The 23,283-nt window shown below is 38.3% G+C and overlaps 2 protein-coding genes across 3 annotated transcripts in view; both read right to left on the bottom strand.

Annotated features, from left to right (window-relative positions):
• Window positions 1-23,283, bottom strand: part of ets1 (v-ets avian erythroblastosis virus E26 oncogene homolog 1) — a 109,588-nt gene that overhangs the window by 18,825 nt on the left and 67,480 nt on the right. For both annotated transcript variants that reach the window (XM_022679742.2, XM_007250993.3), the window contains 4 exons: window positions 11,373-11,492; window positions 7,926-8,126; window positions 4,725-4,802; window positions 1,311-1,550 (listed from right to left, as the gene is read on the bottom strand). In XM_022679742.2, the coding sequence (XP_022535463.2) occupies window positions 1,311-1,550; window positions 4,725-4,802; window positions 7,926-8,126; window positions 11,373-11,492 (639 nt within the window). The remainder of the gene's footprint in view (window positions 1-1,310; window positions 1,551-4,724; window positions 4,803-7,925; window positions 8,127-11,372; window positions 11,493-23,283) is intronic.
• Window positions 3,130-23,283, bottom strand: part of LOC103026716 (ATP-sensitive inward rectifier potassium channel 1) — a 342,879-nt gene continuing 322,725 nt past the window's right edge. The window contains exon 3 of the transcript XR_007440738.1: window positions 3,130-3,313. The gene's annotated coding sequence lies outside the window, so the exon portion shown is untranslated. The remainder of the gene's footprint in view (window positions 3,314-23,283) is intronic.

The raw sequence follows: 23,283 nt of genomic DNA, 5'->3' as shown, positions 1-23,283 counted from the left end.
CTCTCTGTCTCTCTCTTTCTGCGGCTTCGCACTTCGCTCACTTTGATGCAAACGCCTTTGTTTTTTCATCTTCTTCTTCCCTGTTATGCGTTTTTTTTTTTTTTTTTATCTTGTCTTGTCTGTACTCTGCAGGAACCGCAAACAAACCCAACGGTCTCCTTTGCTCTGCGCGAGAGCACATGCGACGGCGCTACAAGAGAATCACACACGAAGAGAATCTTGCCAAACCAAAGCTATGCGGACCACACACGCCACCGACCGCCTCAGTCACGGGGAGGACGGACTGAAATGGGGACACTGGTGTAGATTCAGTGAGAAAAGAGAACAATGGGAGAGTTTTTTTTTTTTTTGTCTTGTCTTGTCTTGTATGAATGTTTGATGAGAGGGACGGCCCCGTCTTGACTCTGTGCCAGCGGTCAACCCATATACGTACATGATAGAATCATCAGATAAGCTTTTTTTCTTCAATTTTCCATAGTTACAACAACAACACAGCATTGAAAACACAGTGAAAACAGCATTATTACGTCACATATACTGATCCAAACGTTGAAGGCGGTAGAAAAGTATATAAACTCACCGCACTGTTTATATACACTGACATACCAAAGGTCACAGAACATGAACTGGTTTCACGTCCCGTGACTTTTGATTTGAATGTGAGGCCTACTGCATTGAATGGGGATGTATTTTATGTAAATTAAGAGTCGTCTAACCATTTGCATGGACTATTCAAGCCAGACACCGCAGGTCACGATCATTACCAAAAATTCCTATGTCCAAATTGGCAACTTTACAGGAGAAGAAATAAACGTTTTGACCATTTTGTTGAATGAAAATCAATGTGAAATGGTTTTATTCCATTTTGAGCAATTCTATTGGTCCATTCATAATACGATTTGAACATAATGTAAAGAACCATGGCGCAGAATGAGCCATTTAAGAGCTCTGACACTTTTATGCAAATAAGCAGTGTTTTATGCAAAGCCATGCCACAAAAAAAAGTTTTGCAGTTTAAAGAACTTCTATTGTATTCCACTCCCACAATTTTATATATATTTTTAAAAACAGCAAAAAATTAAGATACATACAAAAATGTTGCATGACAGCAGCAACATGCATGTGTTATATATTTATACTGTATGTGGGTTGTCTAAGTTTATATATAGGCGTAGAATTTGGTTCATGTTACCATTTACATCCTTCCTGTACACACACCCAACCAAAAACCCACCCACCCTTGCCCACACACACAAACACAGACACAGACACAAGACCACCTGCTCCGCCCCCTCAATCCCAGGCCTCACCTCTGCTGATGCGCCCCACACACATGTTGTCGGGCGACACCACTTCCTGTTTCACCGTGAAGTAATCCACCGGGTTGAGGGGCGTGTCCCGCAGAATCACGTTGGAGTACTCGCTCTCGTATTTGAGTGACAGCAGGTCCTCCGAGCTGATTGGGTGGAGGGTCTGGTAGGACTCTGTGATGAAGCCAGGCTCTGAGTACTCTGAGGGGGGGACGCACTGAGCGTGCTCAATGCCGTAACCTGACAAATAAGGGTTAAAACAAGACGTTTTAAGGTTTAGTAAATCATGTATTGCCTTTATAATTGTTTTTTGTTACTTATTTTGATTAGTTTATTTTATTATTATTATTATTATTATTATTATTATTATTAGGGTTCAAGCACCGAAGGTGCGTAGAACCCTATTGTTTTTGCTAAGATTTTTCTTCTTCTTATTATTATAATTCTTTTTCTCCTGTAAAAACAGTTGTGCAGCCTAAACCGTAAGTCATAGAGAAATGAAACTTGGTAGGTAGATGTAGGATCAGTGCATCTCGGTGGACAACAAAAATGGCACCGATTGGTCAAGTGGTGGCGCTATAAACAAGGAAATTCATTTTTCACAATTTTCTCAATAACTCAAAAACCATAAGACCTACATTCAAAATTCTTTTTTTGATGGATTCCTTGGGTCAATACCAACAACTTTCCAATTTGGACCATGCACTTCCGTCTATATAGATTTTGTGCTAATTTGCATAATATGCAAAACCTACTTTTGCAAACTAGTCCTAGGAATTTTGACCAATCCTGGCATGTTTGGTATCAAAACACTCGTGAGAGCATGCGCTTCAATATTCATTAAGAAAAAGTTGACATATGTAAACAATATGGCCGCCATATGCAAATTAGTCCTTCCGGATATATGCCCCATTCACTTCAAGAGGTAAATTTGGAGCCCTGTTTCTCAGCAACCGTGCAACCTAGCAAGTTGAAACTTTGCATGCAGAATCTATCATACAGCCTCTAAAGGATGTTCAAAGGGCAACTTAATCAATCAACATGGCTGAACACCATCAGCCAATCAGCATTCAGCAGACATTTTGGCAGGCTGAATGTTGCCCAATCTGGATGATATTTGGCAGTTATGTTCAGGTGGAGACACTGTAGTGACCTGCAAAGTGCTGAAACAATCCGCCCACTGGGGGGCGCTGTTCCAAAAAAACGAGTATATGTCAATCATGCTGTACTATTTTGACATCTAATTGTTTTTGCCATATTTAGTACAGTGGCTCTGACAAATTTCTCAATACAACTATGTTTAAAAAGTGCTTTGTTCATTTATAATTGCTAATTGTTTGAAAATAGCTATATTGAAACTACTCTCTGGATATTTGGCCTATCACCTCCATTTCAGTCTTGCTGCACACTGTAGAGTCTCTAGGTAAATGTTCATTAAAAACATTTGTGAAAATTTCACATACAATACTCTCCAGGCATCAAGCAATCTGTGCGTCCTTGGAATTTCTAACCTAAATTGCTGTAACTCTGCAGTATTTGCTGTAATCTCACAATGTTAAAGACCTCTGTACAATATCACTCTGATGAAGCGCCATTTAATACAGAACTAGATTAAGAATAACTTGACATTACATGTCATATCAGAACATTCACTCCTTTGTGCCTCTTCTCAACATTAATAACAGGTGAAAGACTTTTGATCATTTTAAATGTGACAGAATGTCTCCAATTGTGTTAGACCTTCTTACACATCACCATCCTATGCTCTAGTAGGCACCATTGTGCTAGTTGGTGCTTGATGAAGCGCCATTTAATTCAGAACTAGATTTATAATAACTTCGTAATTACATGTCATATCAGAACATTCACTCCTTTGTGTTAATTTAAACTTGTTTGGTCAAACATTTCAGCTTGTTCTGCAAAGGTTCAAAGGTCAATCTGAATACCACTTTGTGAACATTCTGGTTGAAGCCACCTGATCAATACCAATAACATGTAGACACCTTTTGACTAGTTCTAACTCACTTAATGAATATCCTACAAAGTTCACTAGATTTACATGTGAATTTAAGCACTGATCAGGTTGAAAGGCCTCTGCTCAACATTAATAACAGGTGAAAAACTTGATAATTTCTAAATGTGACAGGGCATCTCCAATCATATTAGACCTTCTTACACATCACCATTCAATGCTCCAGTAGGCACCATTGTGCAAGTTGGTGCTTGAACCCGATGATTGCCGCTTGCGGCTATATTTATTATTATTATTATTATTATTAGTAGTAGTAGTAGTAGTAGTAATGTTTTTTTACTGTGCTATGTAAAAGTTTCTTATCAATTAAACCAAGTTTCATTATTATTATTATTATTTTTATTATTATTATTAATAATGTTTTTTACTGTACTATGTAACAGTTAGTTTTAGCTTAATTTTAACTGTTTTTGTTGTATTTTTCTTATCTTTTTTATCTTAATTTCTTATCAATTATACCAAGTTTTATTCTTATTTTTATTTTTACTGTACTATGTAAAAGTTTCTTGTCAATTAAAACAAGTTTTATTTTATTATTATTATTAATAATGTTTTTTTTAACTGTACTATATAAAAGTTAGTTTTAGCTTAATTTTAACAGATTTTTGTATTATTCTTAGCTTCTTTTGATCTTATGTTCTTATAAATTAAACCAGGTTTTATTCTTCTTATTATTTTTTTTTTTAGCTATTTGTATCTTTTATTCACTGTTATTTTAAAATGATTAAATGTATTTATTATTTTCTTTATCATGTCAATCCCTGTTTTTGTAAATGCTCAGCTACTCTGAAAATGAGATTTGCTCTCAATGTATTTCCGAGACAAAATACAGATTAATTGATTAAATAATTGACTGATTGATTGATTGTTAAACCAGCCAAATGTAGTTTAAAATAAAAACAGAAGCCATCATGCATCTTTTAATTTGATTGAATGTGTGATGTAGAACTTTGTCAATATATAAAATTAGCGTATAATCAGTGTACATTGGCCTCCTGAAGTTACACAAGTAGTTACATTGTTATAACACGATTGCTGATGTGTAACTACACAGTTATTACATAAACCTTTTATTTTAAACATTGTGGATAACTGAACAAAACCAAAATGAGCAAAAAAATAACTCATTTCCTTCTGATCAATCCTGCAAATGATGCTCCCAGCTCTCTAGCTCTTCATGTTCTTCTCTTTCCTCTCTCAGATCTGCTAACACTTTCCTCAGACAATCAATGTTCATCTCGTATTACAGTCTCTGCGGTGGCTGTGAAAGTGAGAGTGTGTGTGTACATGTGTGTGTGTGTGTGTACGTGTGTGTGTGTGTACGTGTGTGTGTGTGTGTGTGTTCTAATGGAAGCCCGGCTGAAAGGCATCAGGGTACTCACTGACGAAGTAGTCTGAGGTATAGCGAGATTCCTGGAAACTAGAGGTTAAGCTGCTGACGGGGAACAGCTTTGTGTCGTCTGTGTGAAGAAAAAAAAAAACATATATCAATGAATGCACAGTATTTTTGATTAATTCATGATAATCATAGTAGGTCATTAGCAGATCTGTCACAATTATTACATAGTTGAATTAAGAGTATCATACAATATATGGATATAAACTCAGTAACTTAGGCTGACTTATGTTGACTTTGGTTAATAATAGTGGTTTATTTCAGAAAAGGGAACCTGCAGTTCCATTTTATAATAAGTGTCTCTAATAACTGTGTAGTTATACTTTAACAATCTATGTAATAACAGTGTAACTACTGGTGAAGTACACATTATTACAGATGTATTATGCACCCATGCATCAGCATCACATGTAAAGGTGTGTGTAGAATAGTTTGTGTATACATTGTTATTTCTCCAACAGTGATTGTTTTTGAATAATGAAAATGTATAATTCAGATTTTATTATAAGAAGATGAACAAAATATTCTGTATAAAGGTCTAATTGACCTTTGTACAGATGTGTGATTGCATAACTTGTGTAATAATTATAATCAATCTGCCACAATATGCACTTCTCCAGTAATTACACTGTTATTACATGGTTGTAAATATGTAACTACACAGTTACTACAGATACATATTATACATAATGATACAAAGCAATTGAAATAACAAAAAACAAACATCAATGACATTTGAATGCAATTTAGGCATAATAACAAAATGTTTTTAGTCTAATTAACTCAGGTTTTTACTAAACATTACTTAAATACATTACTAAGAGTGTACTCCCATGCAGTGTTTAATAATTTTAGCTTTTTTAAAGTCTTATTTAATTTATGTTATGTTTCATTTATTGAATACTTGAATTCTGTTGCTATTGCTTTAAAAGTAATTTGACACTGTGATATTATGCTATTATATTCATTCTATCATTATATAAGTGGCATAAACTGACAATAATATTGCAATATTGCAATTACTTCTCTAACAATATACACATACTTTTTTTGGCTCACAAATATTACAGTATTGAAATATTGGATCACTTTCCTCAATAAATTAATGACAAAATATTTTTAAAGTCTTATTTTTGTCTCTTTTGTTCTCTTTATACTACTTTTAAGACTTGAAAATGTGAAAAACTGATGATGGTTTAGGCATCCTGCTATATTTATGCAGAAATATAGAAAATTTGAGTGTAAAATTCACTGTATCATCTAAAACAATGAGAATCGGCACAGTCCTATATTCTATTCTATACATTAGCTTAGTTTTAAATCATGTTTAAAGCATAAAAACCAGACAGTTATGTAATCTCCTGCTCTCTTGCTCCCTGTAACCCCACGTACGACTCTGTAGAACGTCACACGCTAAAGACACGCTGGAGATAAGAGGGAACGGTGGAGGCAGCAGAAGCAGCAGAAGTGATACGTGTGATATATGTGGTAGATGCAGTTGATGCAGTTGGGTCTCCTCCTGCTGTAAACAGTGTAAGGAGGATTGGGCTCCGTGCGAGAGATAAAGCTTCGACACAGTCTGCAACAACTGACACCCGCATGAGCAAGTTCTTCATATACCGCAGATTCAGAAAGCAGATAGCGTGTTCTAGCTCGTATCAACAGCTGATCAGACTGATAACTGGACCTACTTTGATGCACCTTTAAAGCTTAACGGATCTAAAGCGAAACGGAGCTGAATTAGTAGCTGAGTATCAATGCGTACACCAGTACATGAACTACTAAAGCAATAATACACTTGAAGTTTGTGCAATAAGGTAAGATTTAGGCCCAGTCCCATTTCGTTTTGTACCCCCTAGCCCATGTTTTCGAGTGTACCCCTTTCCATTAGAAAAGAGCAGAAAAGGAAGGTGTTAAATCCGCCCACTAAGAATTGGAACAACCCTAAAAGCACCAGATACATTTTTATATATAGTGGCTTGTATACAGTATTCATACACCTTGACCACAAACTTAAATGTACTGTACTTTATTGAGATTTTAATTGGCAAACCAACACAAAGCATTGCATAATTTGTGAAGTGGAATTAAAATTATTATATAAAAGTGTGACATGCAAAAGTTATATATCAGTATATTCAGTACAACAGAGCCTAATTTAGCTGCAATTACAACTGTAAGTGCTTTGTGGTTTGTCTCTACTAGCTTTGTGAATCTAAAGTCTAAGATTTTTGTTCATTTTTCTTTTTGACACAGCTCAAGCTCAGCTAGATTCAATGTAGAGCCTCTGTGAACAGCAAATTTCACGTCTTGCCACAGAAGCTCAATGGGATTTAAGACCGGGCCATTCTATGTTGAATATTCTAACAAATGAATATTCTTGAATCTAAACCATTCCACTGTAGCTCTGACTGTATGTTTAGAGTCATTGTCTTGTTGGAAGGTGAATCTCCTTTCCAGTCTCAAGTCTTTTATTCCCTTCAACAGGTTTTCTTTCAGGATTGGCTCCATCCATCTTCCCATTGAATCTGACCAGCTTCTCTGTCCCTGCTGAAGAAAAGCATCTCTACAGCATGATGCTGCCACCACCATGTTTCACAGTGGGGATAGTGTGTTCAGAGTGATTTTCCTTCCCATATAGCGCTTAGCATTTAGGCCAGAAAGTTTAAATTGGTCTTTTTTTGACCACAGAATCTTCTTCTACAGAACCTCAGCTGCAAACAGCAATTCATATGTTTCTTTTAACAATATATTTCTGGAGCTTCCCTCTTCCTGCTGAAGACAAGTAAATCCACAGCACAGTGCTGCCATTTTTCTATTGTTACTCTTCCATAAAACGCCAGATTTGTGGAGTGAAATACTCAAAGTTGTCCACATCAGAGCTGTTGATTTCTGCAGCTCCTTCCAGAGTGACCATTAGTCTTCATGATGTTGTTTGATTAACTTTTTAATTCAATTTATTTAGGGGGAATTTTTTTATATTTTATTTGACTAAAATATTGAAAACCATGTATCATTTTCGCTCTACTTCATAACTATGCGCTACTTTGTGTTGGTCTATCACTTAAAGTCTCAATAAAAACATGTATATAATAGTCCATAAAGGACAATAAGGTGTTTAAAAACTCCAGCAGCACTGCTGCATCTGATCCACTCACACCAGCAAAACCCCGTCAGGTCGACCCACCTTTCTCCATCATCTCTAAATGCTCCCACAGGATGTCGCCCACGAAATCAGGTGCCAGGTCCAGGAAGCGGTCCTTGCCCAGAGCGCAGAGGCTGGCGCCGTTCATGCAGAACTTGTGGAAGTCTACGTTCTTCAGGCTGAACTCATTTACCGTCCACATCAGCCACTCTCGCACGTGGGCTTCTGTCCACTGCCTGGGGTCTGCAGGATGGAGGGGAGGAGGGGGTTAATGAGAATATGACACTCAGTACAGGGCAGGGTAGACATATCCCATTATAGTTCCAAATATGGCTGATGATGCATTAGAAACCTAATTAACCCATTCAGATCTGCAGTTTCAGCTCAGCCTGTAAGTGAAATTCAATATCGCTACTCAAAAAACATCAAACATGCATAGATGAAGAGGACTCTACAGAAAGTATGCAATGCTTAACTGTGGAAAGATTTAAAAAAAGATGGTGAGGAGGAGGTAAAGAAAGAGACAGACAAAATAGACAAGAATAAGTGTAGATTTTAAATGGTCTTAATATAACAAACCCATTTTTTTTGCATGTATTGGCACCCATGATATTCATTTCCATTCAAGATTTAATGCTAAACAACTGTGGATATGCTGCTATTGTATTGAATCCATTCTTCCTTTCACCCGTGCAATTTCCTCCATGCCACTGGCAGCAACACAACCCCAGAGCATGATCCATCCACCCCCATGTTTAACAGTTAGAGAGGTGTCCTCATAAAATTCCACATCCTCTTTCTCTAACTATACCTTTGCTCACTCCAGCCTGAAAGTTTTATTTAAACTTTATCTGTCTACAGGACCTGTTTCCAGGACTTGTAAACCTTCTGATGTGGAAAATATCTTTTCATAGGAAAGAGGTAGAGTTGGTGAGATACAATGAATAGCCCTTTTTAATTAATGTTTTAATTCATATTATAGCAAGAGCTACTCAACTAAGTAAAGAAAAAATAAATACTTAAAGAAACAGAAAACAAATATTTAATAATATATACAAACTAAATATTTCATAGTACATAATAATTTTTTTTTGTTAATCTAATCCAAAACCTGAATATTAAAAACAGAATACAGGTAAAAAGCACTTCTAAACCAAATTTAGAAGCAAGATTATCAGTAGACTATCCATATTGATCTGTTTTTAATATGTTTTTTGCACATTTTTTTTCTACATTTCTGGCAACTGAAAATGACAAGAAAATCTGATAAATTAAAAAGAACTAACAATTAATACTAAAAAAATATGTTTTTTTTCCTGCGCTGAAATTACAACCACAGTATTAGTATAAGGGTCATCCATTGTGAAAACTGAAAAAAATGGGATTTTTTTTTTTTTAAATGTTTAATTTTTTTTATTTTTTTTTATATAAATACAATAAAAATATATCGGTGCATCCATAACCATGCTGCACTGCCTGGCCAAAAAAAAGGTGCCACCAAAAAAAAAAGGTCACACACTCCAATATTTTAGCTTTAATTGCAGCACACATTTACTGTGGCATTGTTTCGTTAAACTTCTGCAATGTCACAATATTTATTTCAATACAGTGTTGCATTCATTTTTCCCAAGATCTTGCAGCAGCATTAATGATGGTAGAGTCTGACCAACTGCACAAAGCCTTCTCCATCCAGCACATCCCAAAGATTCTCAATGAGATTAAGGTCTGGACTCTGTGGTGAACTCTCTCAACTGATGTGTGAAAATGATGATCTCATGCGCCCTGAACCTTCTCTTTCACAATTCCAGCCCCAGGAATCCTGACATTATCATCTTGGAATATGCTCATGCCAACAGGGAAGAAAAAAAAATCCATTGATAGAATAATCTGATCTATATTCAGTATATTCAGGTAGTCAGCTGACCTCATTCTTTCAGCACATACTGTTGCTGAACCTAAACCTGCAGACCAACTGCAGCATCAACCCCACATCATTTACTTACTTAAATCCAGGTGGCGACTTTTTTTTGGCCAGGCAGTGATAGGTCTTCTTTATAGGCTATAATTCTATAATTGGTCAAAATCTATTGGTTAAACATTAAACTCGAAAAAGTGATTTTTGACGTATTGTTTAATTTTGGACCACACAGTCCACACAATTATGATCACACAATATTCTGCCCACCCAGACCCTAAACAATGTACACTGAACCGTGTTTATCCTGGTGCTCACTCTGAACCCAGTTCCCAGAGTGTGATTGGCTGAACATCACCCAGACTACACTACACTGTTCCCCGACGCTCACGAGGATCCGCCATATTACTGTCTAACCTAATAATTAACCCAGAACACTGAGAACACAGAGCGCCTTGTTCTTTAAAGAGGGTTAAATATTCTTGTTGTTTAATTGGGTAATAGACGGAAAGAAAAAGAGAAGGAAACAAAAAAAGAGAAAGAGAGACTGGATGAATTGTTAGTGTTAAGACTATAATATTTGTTTACAAACAAACAAAAAGAAGTGATTATATTATATTATATTATATTATTAATATTAGTAGCAGTAATAGCCACAGTAGTAGTAATAAATATTCAGGTTTCATTAGGTCTATTCCAGGTGGGCATGGATTGACTAAGGATATTTTTGTAAACACATTTGTGAGCTAGAAATAATATAATAGAAATATCAGTTATTTACAGCATTTGATGCAGACTAATGTTTATTACTTGTATAGGCAATTTATTTTAGAGGTTTTTGAAGGTAAACACATTTATTGTGGGCATTCATGGCAGTTTATCTGTGGTTTTAACATTATTCATATAAGGCATGTCACAAAAATTTACTTAGATACTTAGATATATTTTGGCCAAGAAATAAGTGTAATAATATATATGATTGTAATTTATTGACATTGATGTGATAAATTAGAATTATCTAATACTAATACAATAGAATTATAACTTTTGATTATTTTTAAAATAAATCAGACATTGGAGTTGGGATATAAACAGGTTTAAATATCCTAAATTAATAAATCATAAAGTACAGTAAAGTACAATTAAAACACATTAACAATAACTTGCAAAAGTATAACAGTATGTATAACTCAGTGTCGCCAAAATAAAAAAAATAAGAGACCACTTAAAAATGATGAGATTCTTTGATTTTAGCTAATTGAAAACCTCTGGAATATAATCAAGAGGAAGATGGATGATCACAAGCCATCAAATCAAGCTGTACTGCTTGGATTTTTGCACCAGGAGTAAAGGCATAAAGTTATCCAAAAGCAGTGTGTAAGACTGGTGGAGGAGAACATGCCAAGATGCATAAAAACTGTGATTACTGTGAGAAACTGTGAGAAATGTTGTCTGTTTCCAGAGCTGGATTCGATAAAAAACTGTCTAAAATTACTTTCTTGTCCAAATGGATTTTTTTTTTGCAATTTAAGGCACTAACCCGTGGAAACACTGCTGTATGAGATGTCTGGTACCTTTAGGGATGCCGAGCCTCTGTTGCTCCTTGGTGAAGCCGCTGAAGGTGGCCTTTAGAGCCTGTGACATCATCTCTTTGCTCCCCGGAGTCAGCAGGGGGACGTCCCCGCATTCCAGATCTGTTTCAATCAGAGAAAAAGAGAGAAAGCACGGGTCAGATTACACAGCCAGAATACAGCCTGACCACTGCAGCAATCACAGCCTGGAACAGCCATATATAACAACACTACACCACTCATCACACATATAAGAGTTTTAATAGTATTTGTAAAAAATTACAATTTGAAAAAAATAAAAAATAAAAAAAATAAATTCAGTATATTACTAAAGCCAAAAGAAAAGCTTTTATCATATACATAATGACACATCTAGCATAACTGTTTTACATACAATGTGTTTATTTTTTATAATGATTGTTACGTTAATGCCAATCTTTCCCATATGCAATGAGCTCCCAATACTAACATATACTCCCTATTTTTATATACAACATGTTCTACCCTCTGTTACTCTACACTCCTCCACAAGCCTTATATTCCCTATACTAGCCTATAAAACCTATACTCCCTATACAATCCTATTCTCCTTATACTCCCCTATATTAATCTACACTACACTCCATATACTACCCTATACTCCCCTATATTACCCTACACAACATATACTACCCTATACAAGATGTTCAGCCCTCTGCTAATCTATACACCTTTACATGCCTTATATTCCCCATACTAATATATTAATCCTATACTCCCTATACAACCCTATTTCTCCTATAATACTCTATACCACCCTACACTCCATATACTACCCTATACAACATATGCTACCCTATACTCCCCTACATAACCCTACACTCTCTATACTTTCCTACACTTTCTGTACAACCTTGCATTCAATCTACGACTGTATATTCTAAATTTATTCTATAATACCATATATTCCCAACACTACCTCTAAATACTACCCTAAACTACCTGTATTTTCCTACACCTACCTTTACTATCATTTTTTTTTAATCTCTATACTACCTTAAACTCAATACAAGTGTTCAGCTTGTATAAATCCATGGAAATTATCTCATCATTTGGCATGGGTGACTGGTCATGAATCGCCATATAAATGATTCAATCATGACACACAGCTTTTCTAACATTGCTTTAGAAATTGAAATTGTAAAACACTGAATCCAAATCTGGTCTGAAAAAAAAGCTCATTACTGCTTCTCCATAACTGTCTGGTGTGTTTGTACTCCCAAAACTCCCAAAGATGATTCTGTTAAAAACCAAGACCTCACCATTTTGCTTGATTCAATGGTTGCCAATGACATCTGCAAAATGTTTCAATCAAAACAAGCCCATAATAACTAAATACGCTTCTATGGGTCCAGCACCTCTCTCTGCTGTAGGTCTCTAGCAGTGCCCTCAGGGTGTCTTGACCACATGGACCAGTACACTGACCAACAGTGGACCTCTGAAGTAACCATCTGCCTCCATATTGACCCTTAAAAATCCCAATACTGCCTAAAGATACAGCAGAAGAACCTGAGGCCACGTCACCGTCTGACTCCCCAAACTCCTGTCCACCCACAGGCCGGCTTCTGTCGCAAGGGGTCAGGCAGCAGGGTGAGAGGTCGCGGCGGCAGGGCGGTCGGAACAGTGGTGTCAGTGTTTGGGCGGCTCGCCTTCACAGCCGGCAGGTCCCCAGCAGGACACAGAGGCTCTTTTGATGAGTTAAACAGTGCCCGATGACTAGCACTAATCCAATCAGAATGACCCGGGGTGACTGAGGAGGGGACCTGGGGAAACCCCCTCGGGGCTCAGGACAGAGAAATGAATGCCACTGACTGGCGCACTTAAGCTTATGACCTCTACAAACACACAACACAAAGACAGGCGATTAGGAGACGGCTTTAGGGGCGGAGCTAATGGGGCTTGATGGGGGGATTAAAGGGAATTTGGGCCCTGATTGGTGTTATGTGACTTCATTTAGAGAATGCCACATTTGGTCTGTGTTACGAATAAAGCACTTCCATACGGTGCTGGTACCAGCCGCTTCAGTACAGCAGCAGTGGGTAGTTTGATCACATTGGGTAATATATACTGGGTGTAGTGTACTGTTAACATGTGTCTGTGTCCTTCAATCTATGCATTTCTGCATGGAAAATTGGAGAAAAGTATTGGGACACTTGTTTATTCTTCATCATTCCAGATAATACAGTTCCACTGCACTACAATACCTGGCATTAAGGAATCATGTCCTATTCTTTTGGCCAGTACTTCACTAAAGGAACTACATACACAGCTTGCACTGGAAAAATGATGAGTAAAATTTACTTTAAAAAAGTTTCGCAACTTTCTGCATATTTTTTGTAAAAAAAACACACACATATTACACTGTCTCAACACATGGATGGCATGTAATACATTCTTTTTAGTATATTAAAAAGAATGTATTACATGATATCCATGTGTTGAGACTTGTTTGGATTACAAAACAAATCTTTGAGATTATGTAAATATTTGAATGTGTGTTTTAACAAAAAATATTTATATTTCAGGAATCATAATATATTATGTATAATATTGTATAAATTAAGTAATTGTAATATTGTAATATGGTAATATTGTATGCAGAAATTAAGTAAAGTTTACTAAAAGAAAGGATTGATTCAGTAAAAATAATTTAAGTAAAGTTTACTAAAAGAAAGGATTGATTCAGTAAAAATAAATGAAGTAAAGCTTACTAAAAGAAAGGATTGACAGAAGTTTAGTTCACTTATTTACTCTATGTAACATTTAAGTCTTGAAACTGAGTTAAAGTTACTTAAATTTATCTGAAATGAAATTTACTGAAAAAAAGCAAATGCAGAAAGTTGCGAAACTTTTTTAAGGAAATTTTACTCATCATCTTTTTTCAGTTTGTCTAGACAGTGTAAAAAAGATTATTGCCAAAAGTATACGACTCTCCAAAGCTTGAAAAAAATGCAGATTATGGGTGGAACTGTAAATGTGATGCACAGCTTCCAAGAGCCCCGAGGTTGTAGGTTCAATTCCCAACCTGGTCTCAGTCTCAGAGTGGCATAACCAGCTATTCTCCCTCTCTCTCTTTTTCAGTCTTTTTCCCTTTAGCTCACCCTGGCCGGACATCAATGCAGAAAAGACAGCTTAAATACAATACACCCACTGAAATTCTGCAGAAAGGGGCGAGAGACACTCAAACAGACATAAATAGAGAAAGAGAGATAGAACCCAATATGCTAATCTGACATATAGACTCAAACAAATCAGAAACAATTGCAGCATTCAGACCCAAATGAGCTGTGTGGCTTTTTATTGCACGCCCACTCACTTTCTCTCTCACACACACACACACACACACACACACATACGGCCTGCTACCTTTTCAAGCCTGCATGATAAGAGGACAGAGGCATGCCCGCTCAGTCCGTGTCACTGGACCCTTGAATCAATAGCAGCATCGCCGCTCATTCTTTATGAATGAGAGCTCTTAGAGCAAAGGGGCGGGGCCTCGGCCTCCGTGCCAGCGGTGAGGTCATCCCTCTGAGGAGCTCCATTCATGCTCTCTCTCTGTCTTGTGATGGGATTCGCATTACAGTCGAGTGAATCACTCGCACCCCTCCCCACCACGCCCCGCTCCCCGAGACCACCGCCGACCCGCCGCAGTAATCGCAATTTCACGGCCCCCGGCCCGGGCACAGAGCCGAGGAGGACTGCTAATTTGGTCCACGTGGCCATGCGCGCTCAAGACACACACACACACACACACACGCACATATACACACTGAGAGGACACACCTGCAATGACACACTCATACTGTACTTTGCTTTTTCCAACACTTGGACATTTCCTATCATACAGCTTATTGTTCTGATAACGCCAAACTTTTCCCCAATACCCTGTGCTCCCAATACTACCATATACACCCTACTATATTACCCTATACAACTCCCCTGAACTCCATATACTACCCTATAAGTCCTAAACACCCTATACAACTCCCTACACTACTATAAAAGTCCAATACTACCCTATAGACCCTATAATCCCTATACTACCCTTCACTCCTTATACTACCCTATAAGCCCTTTACTCCCCTATACTACCCTACACTTCCTATACTACCCTATAAGCCCTATACTCCCTATACAAACCTATAGACCCTATAAACCCTATACTTCCCTATACTACTCTGTAAGTCCTTTACTCCCTATACAACCCTATACTGCCTATACTACTTTATAATCCCTAAACTACTCTATAAACCCTATACTACACTATACTCCCTATACTTTAATTTAAACCCTAAACACACCCTAAAACCCCATACACCCCATACTACCCTAAAAACCCTATTCTCGCTATACCCTCCTATAAACCCTATACTAACCTACTCTCCCTATACTTCCTGTACTACCCTTTAAACCAATAATAGTTCAAAACTATGATTATAACTAAATAGAGTAAAGTAAAAGTTTTACATTTAAAGCATTTGGTTGATATTCTGTCCAGAACAACAGGGTGGTAAATGTAGAGTCCCACCCAAGGCCCAAGAACTTGCTCAATTCCCCTTGATAACTCAACTATATTTCTTTCAAAATGTTGGAAAAGCATTATATTATACTGTATATGTACTGAGCTGTGGAGCACTGGAACTGTGTTCTCTGGAATGGACCTCCATTCAAGACTCTCAAAGTATCACAATGATGCTTCAGTAGATGAAATCTAGTAGAAAGACATTCTAGAGTAGAATAGAGTAGAATAGAGAAAATTCTTTTTAATACTCTTGATTTTAGAAACAAGGAATAAACAGGTGTCCCAATACCTTTGTCCATTTACTGTATTTACAAGAATATGTAAAACATAATTATATTAACTACCATATAACCTAAAATTACCTTGCTGGTGATTACCAAAACTTGAATCATTAAACAAACTGTGCTAGACTTTGCTGAAAATCTTCAAGCAGGTTTACTAAATTTTCTCACATGCAGAACCTTAATCCCAGTGGAATCATCATCCTCAGTAGCAGGACTTTCGGTGTCTATGCTCCAGATGTGCTCCATTACAGAAAAACATAACTTTCACAGTTCACAGTCTGTTCCACTGATGTGCCACCGCTCTATAGCTCTGTTCAATCCTACGCCACTCCGTCAATGTTAGACATCAAAGCTCTGAGATATGTCTGCTCCTCCTGTCAGTCATGATGATGGATGGACTGCACCACTGACCTGCCCATCACCCACTGTGACAGACGACATGATGGGATGGAGATAGTTATGGAATAAGGAAATCAGGAAGGAGCATCAGAGTGGTGTTGCGTTTTTTCAGCTTAATCTATAGTATTAAGGCTTTCAGAAGATCAAGGCAAAGGTGTTTTCAGTTTGGTCTGAACCAAAATAGCAGGTGTGAAAGATGCTGTGAACCACAGTCTAGACCAAAGGACCAAAATTTGGTCCAACCAAAAGTGGTGGTCTTGGTATACAAGCCTCACAACAGAACATACAGTAACAGAATAAACAGATGTGGTTCAAATGTTTGTATCAAATAGAAAAAAAATCAACTTTTATATCCATTCCTCAAAGCAGAACCAGGTGCACTGTTACTTAACTTCATTAGTTTTATTGCTTTATTAACATCTTACAAACCACACTCAACACATATACCAATATAGCGATACTGCTAGACTGCAATTACACTCCCAGTTTTTGCAGGAACTGCACTTTCTAGAGTTAAAAGTATAAAAATAGCCATTTCTTTGCACAGGGAACTCTATGCCCCCATCACTAGCATTGTAAGGAGTATGCACTGTTTGGAGCATCAGCTAAAAGTTCATACTCATTATCGAGTTTCAGTGCATCCCAAGTCCATTTCACATCAGAGTTCTCCTTTAACTTTGTTAACTTAAAAGAACTAAAAATTGTAGGTAGGGCTTCACAATATATCGTTTAAGCTTCGTCATCACGATGTGCACATGTGCAATAGTCACATCGCAGGACGTGCAATGTCACTTAAGGCTTATTATTATATTTAACACGTTATGCAATGTTTTGATTCTTGACAGAAACCAAAAAGAAGTAGATACACAGGGGGAGCGCCATGGGGGGGGGGGGGGGTCAAAAGCTGTGTGCCTTAGTCCAGCACAGATTTGCACAGATATTTTCAGTTACAGCCGAATTCATGCTTTTAATCCCAGAAAAAAAACGCTCTTATTTACTTTTTAAAAAGCCATTTAAATGCTGGATTAAAGGGTCGATTACTGTTGTTTTGCTGTTTTCCTCGTGTTTTGAGTGCCTGGTGCTGACTCAGGTTTTGATTGGGTGGGTGCGGGGCTGGCCCTGCATTGTTTAATATCTCGATATATATTGTTGAAAAAAAGAACATTTGCAATGTACATTTTTTTTCAATATCATGCAGCTGTAATTGTACAGGATTCTTGCACCATTTTAAAAGTCATAATTCATAAAGTCATAATATAGTCATAATTTCTTTAGTTCTCTCCCCGGTAACGTTAGCTAGCTCGCCGCAAAAATTTGTATGATAGCTAGCTCGCCGCTAAAGTTAGTATGTTAGTATGTTAGCTAGTCTCTGCTAATCTTAGTTCTCTCCCCGGTAATGTTAGCTAGCTCGCCGCTAAAGTAACTGTGTTAGTAAGTTAGCTAGCTCGTCGCTAATGTAAGCTAGGTCTCTGCTAATCTTAGTTCTCTCCCCGGTAATGTTAGCTAACTCGCCACTAAAGTTAGTATGTTAGCTAGCTCACCGCTAAAGTTAGTATGTTAGCTAGCTCCCGCTAAAGTTGGTATGTTAGTACGTTGGCTAGCTCGCCGCTAATGTAACCTAGGTCTCTGCTAACCTTAGTTCTCTCTCTGGATTAGATATTTATGATGGGCCACTGTGTTTTGAAAATGAAAATGTAATACCTGCAGCAAATTTACAGTAAATTCAAGACAATTTAAGGCCTTAATTACCTGGATTTTAATTTAAAATATGATTAGATTTTTTTAGGACCTGCAGGAATAATAGACCCGCATCTTCTGCCATAAAATGAATCATTCTTGCTGGTAAGTCACTAAACGAAGCATTCTCTACTTTCATGGGAGGAGCAGGAAAACATCTTAAACCAGAACTTTAACCGTTCTTGATAAATGTGTTCTTGAACACTGAAATGCACAAGTACGCAACCAGAGAAAAGGCCTTTACCAAAGGTAAAAAAAAAAAAAAAAGTGTCTTTACCAAAGAGAGACAGATAAGAGTAAACTCAGATGTGCCGTGACATTTCACAGCCTCTCTGTTAGAGATGGAGTCTGGGTAGAGGCAGGGCTGGCCGGGCCGGGGCCCCTCCATTAAACACACACAGGATTGCGTGGGTGAGAAGAGCGAGCGAGATGCCAGACATGAGCGCCAGACAGAGAAAGCGAGGGAGAGAGAGAGAGAGAGAGAGAGAGAGAGAGAGAGAGAGAGAGAGAAAGAACGCGAGAAAGGAAAGAAAAGATGGAGAAACGAAACAAATTGATCTTAAATAAACCAGCAGTAACGTCAAAGATTCGTTGCTCTCTGCTTGTAACCATTTTTGGAAAAAAATAAGAGACCCCTTAAAAATAAAGTTATCCAAAATTATTAAAAAGCAGTGTGTAAGACTGGTGGAGGAGAACTGAGCCAAGATGCATGAAACCCATGATTGAAAAACAGGGTTATTCCACCAAATATTAATTTCTGAACTCTTAAAACTTAAAAACTCGTAAAGCTGTAGATATAGAGTGACTTTTTTCGTCTGTGTTTTTGCCTCCCAACTACATTTTTGGTCACTGTTTTTTGTACAGGATCTCTAACATCACCCCATTATATACCCAATTTATACCCAACTTTAAAAGAGTAAAGAGTGGCAGAAGATACAGAGTCTGACAATACAATGCATCAGCTAATAGACACCTGTGCCAACCAGCATGACAATGGCAATGATAAGGATCTAGAGCACCACCTATTGTACCCACCCAGAGAGAGCATGGCATGAATTGTGCTCTCTCGGAGTCTGGCCGCTGATGGAGAAGGAGAATGACAAGATGGTTGTATCAAACTAGCAATCGTATTCTAGTTCAGAAATCAATATTTGGTGGAATAACCCTGTTTTTCAATCACGGTTTCATTAATCTTGGCATATTCTTCTTGTCCACCAGTCTTACACACTGCTTTTGGATAACTTTATGCCTTTACTTCTGGTGCAAAATTCAATCAGTTCAGCTTGATTTGATGGCTTGTGATTATTCATCTTCATCTTGATTATATTCCAGAGGTTTTCAATTTGGTAAAATCAAAGAAACTCATCTTTCAAAACCTTTTTTAAGTGGTCTAATTTTTTTTTTCTCCAAAGCTGTATGTATATAATCATTGATTAAAATCAATTCTAATGTTCTGAAACAGATCGGTTGAACTGCTAGACACAGAACTGGGTTTGTAATCAGCCTAAAAATAGTCAAAAAACTAGTAAGTAAGTCCTCCAGACTCGCTCACGCTGCATCTGCGTCTGCATCAGCACTGTCGCCGCTAATGAACAGGCTTCCACTACGTCTCGTTAAACCCGCCGTGTGATCTGTTGTCCAAACAAAACATTTATCTTCACCCCAACCTGCTCCTGTCGCGGGGAACAAGAAAAAAAAGGAGAAAGGAGAGAAAGAGGGAAAGAATAACGCTCGTTAAGCTTTTTCACTCCGCAAACAGGCCTTTGTGTGTTTTTTTGTGAAAGGGTTGAGGGGCTGCCGGCCGCACCGGTTCGGGCTAATGTGCAAATAGGGCTCTTTTCCAGGCGTGTGAATGCTCTGACGCGGGGGAACGGCTCCTCTAATGCGCAATTAAGAGCTGAAAATGGAGAGAGCCGCGGCCGCGTCCCGATCGAATCGCTCATTGTTCTCCTCCATTTAGAAGCCCTGTTTAATGTAGCGCTGTCGGAAATGTGCAGAGAGGCTCGTTGGAGAGAGAGAGTGGAGCAAGGGATGGAAAATAGTGAGAGAGAGAGAGAGAGAGAGAGAGAGAGAGAGAGAGAGAGACTGACGAAGGGAGGGAATGAGGGAGAGAAAGAGGGAGGGACAGCTGTTGCACATTCCTGACTCGGATGTGGCGATTTGTGGAGCTGAGACAAAACAAGACATACGCTGTAACTTGTATACGCCAAAACCTTGTATGTCCATCACTAATTTCTCATGATAAGCGGACCAATAGAAATGTCTTTTTCTAGTTATTTTCCAGGTCTGCGAGCAGGGCTGCAACGATTACTAGATATAATCGGCAATATAAAAGTCGATTATTTTAATAATTACGAATATAATTTTCCTCTAATCGTTAATTTGTAATAGTACCACATTACACAAAGTTTTAGCGCAATGGGAGATGGGTAAATGTCTCACTCACACAGTTCACACTCAGACACACTTAGCCTGTGTCTCCAAAAGTGCCCTAACTCAACAGATTACATCCAGACATTTAAATGACCTTCAAATCTCATGTTCAGCTGTTTCTATCGTTTTTAGAGATTGAGAACATGGCAGAAATAATCGTTGACGAATCGACTAATCGAGACAATAATCATCAGATTAGTCGACTACCAAAATAATCATTAGTTGCAGCCCTATCTGCAAGTCTGCAGTCATCAGGTCATCAGACGCACCCAATTGCTGAAACGGACATGCAAATGCACACAGACAACTTGTCTAGCCCCTGTATAGAAATACTGCCAAAGAAATAGAACTCTCAGAAGGAGCAGATACACTAACATAATGAACATATTGGAACCATGAGTCTCATCTAATGCCAGGCATGGGCTGGGTAGAGTGGTACAGAGCCCTCAGCTTTGAGCTTTGGAGCAGAGGAAGAACTGAGTTCTCTGGAGTGATGGAGATCTGTCTAGTACTTTTGGATGGGATGAGTTGGGGAGTTTGGGAGGTTGCAATGAGGCTGGCTAATGATGATGATCATCCAAGAAATTGATCTAAGATCGATCTTACTCTAACACTAGCACAGCACTGAATTGCACTGAATGCAATCGAATCAAATGTCAATGCAATGCTCCTAGTAAACCTAGTAGAACATCTTCTCTGGACAGTACTGGACAATACAATTTTTTTGCTAAAGATATTTTGTCCCAGGAATGATTACGATAATCATTATTCATCAGCATTTTAAGACTACTAATTTGGCACTAACAAAATAATAACAATAGGGCTGAAACTAACGTTTATCTCGGTAGTCGACTAATCTGATGATTATTTTTTCGATTAGTCGATTAGTCAGCGATTATTTCTGCCATGTTCTCCATCTCTAACAACGATAGAAACCGCCGAATATGAGATCTGTGTGCGTGAGCCGTTTACCCATCTCCCATTGCGCTTCTGTCCCCGGCTCTTTGTGTAATGCGGTACTGTTACGAATTAACGATTAGTCGACAATTACATTTGTAGTTGATTATTTCCACTAATCGGCTGCCCTGGATTACATAATATCGTAACAAAGGAATTAACCTTTTTCAAAGACAATAAACTTTCCATTCCTGTTTATGCACCTGATTTTGGAACCTGAAAAAATGTTCCAGCTTGTACCAAAGTAGGTTATAGTAGGTTCTTCAGTGTGTACAGCCCCGGTCTGTCCCAGCTGGTGCACGTTGAACCGGCATAAAGACCCTGTCTTAGCCTTTTTTTGAGAGATACGCTGACGGTAAATAAAAGGCTGAGGCAACATGAACCTAATAGACACTAACGTTAAGCTACTAGAGCTGCACTGGGTTGTGTTACATTATTTCTTTAGGTCTTTAAGGCATTTTTACTAATAAAGGTGCAGCCTTGTCTACAGTCACAGTATACTGTATGAGTATATATAATGTAAGTGCATTTTGTAAAGTGCAAACACAAAGGACAAAGATATCAATAAATTGATTATTAAAATGATTGAGGTCATGTCCAATTACTGAACGACTAGTCGATACTGTAGTTATTGGGACAGGCCTAGCCTTAGCCACTTTTAGTACAGAGGTGCGAGAGCTGTCCTCAGCTGTCTCTCAGCAGGGCGCTTCACTGCCCACTGCCTTTTAGAGCCTCTGCGGGGGTCCGGGACCCCTCCGCCGGTCATCCGGACACGCCAGTGCTATCAGAACCACTTTGTTGTAGATCTTTATCTCCCACTTTCACCGGGGGGGAGCGTGTTAAGGGTGGGCTGTAAAGTCTGGCCGGGATGAAGGAGGGTCATTCACCCGAGCACAGGGGCAGGGGATGCGTCGATTGGAGGGAGGAGGGGTGGTGGTGGGTGTAGGGGGCAGTGGGTGTGGTCCAGTGCTGAGAAGGGCGCTTGTTCTGCCCACTATTTAGATTTCCATCTGAAAGAGAAGGAAAGGCCGGGCCAGGAATAGCAGCGACGCCCCCAGAGGCTGTGCCAGGGCTGGACGAGTGGACGGACAGACGAACGGATGGATGGAATCACGAGCAGGGGGATCTCCCGCCTCTGAACAATGCGGCTATTCTTAGAAGTGCAGATGGAGGATGCCCCGACCCAGACATACATACACACACACACACACACTTTCAGATGAATCAACCAGGGGATTCACGTCATATACAGAGACCTGAAGGGTGCCAGAGTTAACCCTTTTCTCCATATACAACCAACTTCACTTTCAGAGCTTTCTACCGCTACCTTCATATCCCTGCCTCTAATATCTCATTCTAAAGTCAACATAAAATAGATATTTGGCAAACATTAAATACCATATTATGGCAAAAACTAAGAAAAAAAAAGACTTTAAGGAATGAAGATCAGTCAATACAAAAAACTTTTCTGTAGTTGCAAAAACCATCAAAAACATTATGATGAAACTGGCACTTATCAGGACCATACCAGGAAAGGCAAATC

The sequence above is a fragment of the Astyanax mexicanus genome, chromosome 9 (genome assembly GCF_023375975.1).
Source record: "Astyanax mexicanus isolate ESR-SI-001 chromosome 9, AstMex3_surface, whole genome shotgun sequence".
NCBI classification, from domain to species: domain Eukaryota; kingdom Metazoa; phylum Chordata; class Actinopteri; order Characiformes; family Acestrorhamphidae; genus Astyanax; species Astyanax mexicanus.
This window is presented reverse-complemented; position numbering and strand designations above follow the sequence as displayed.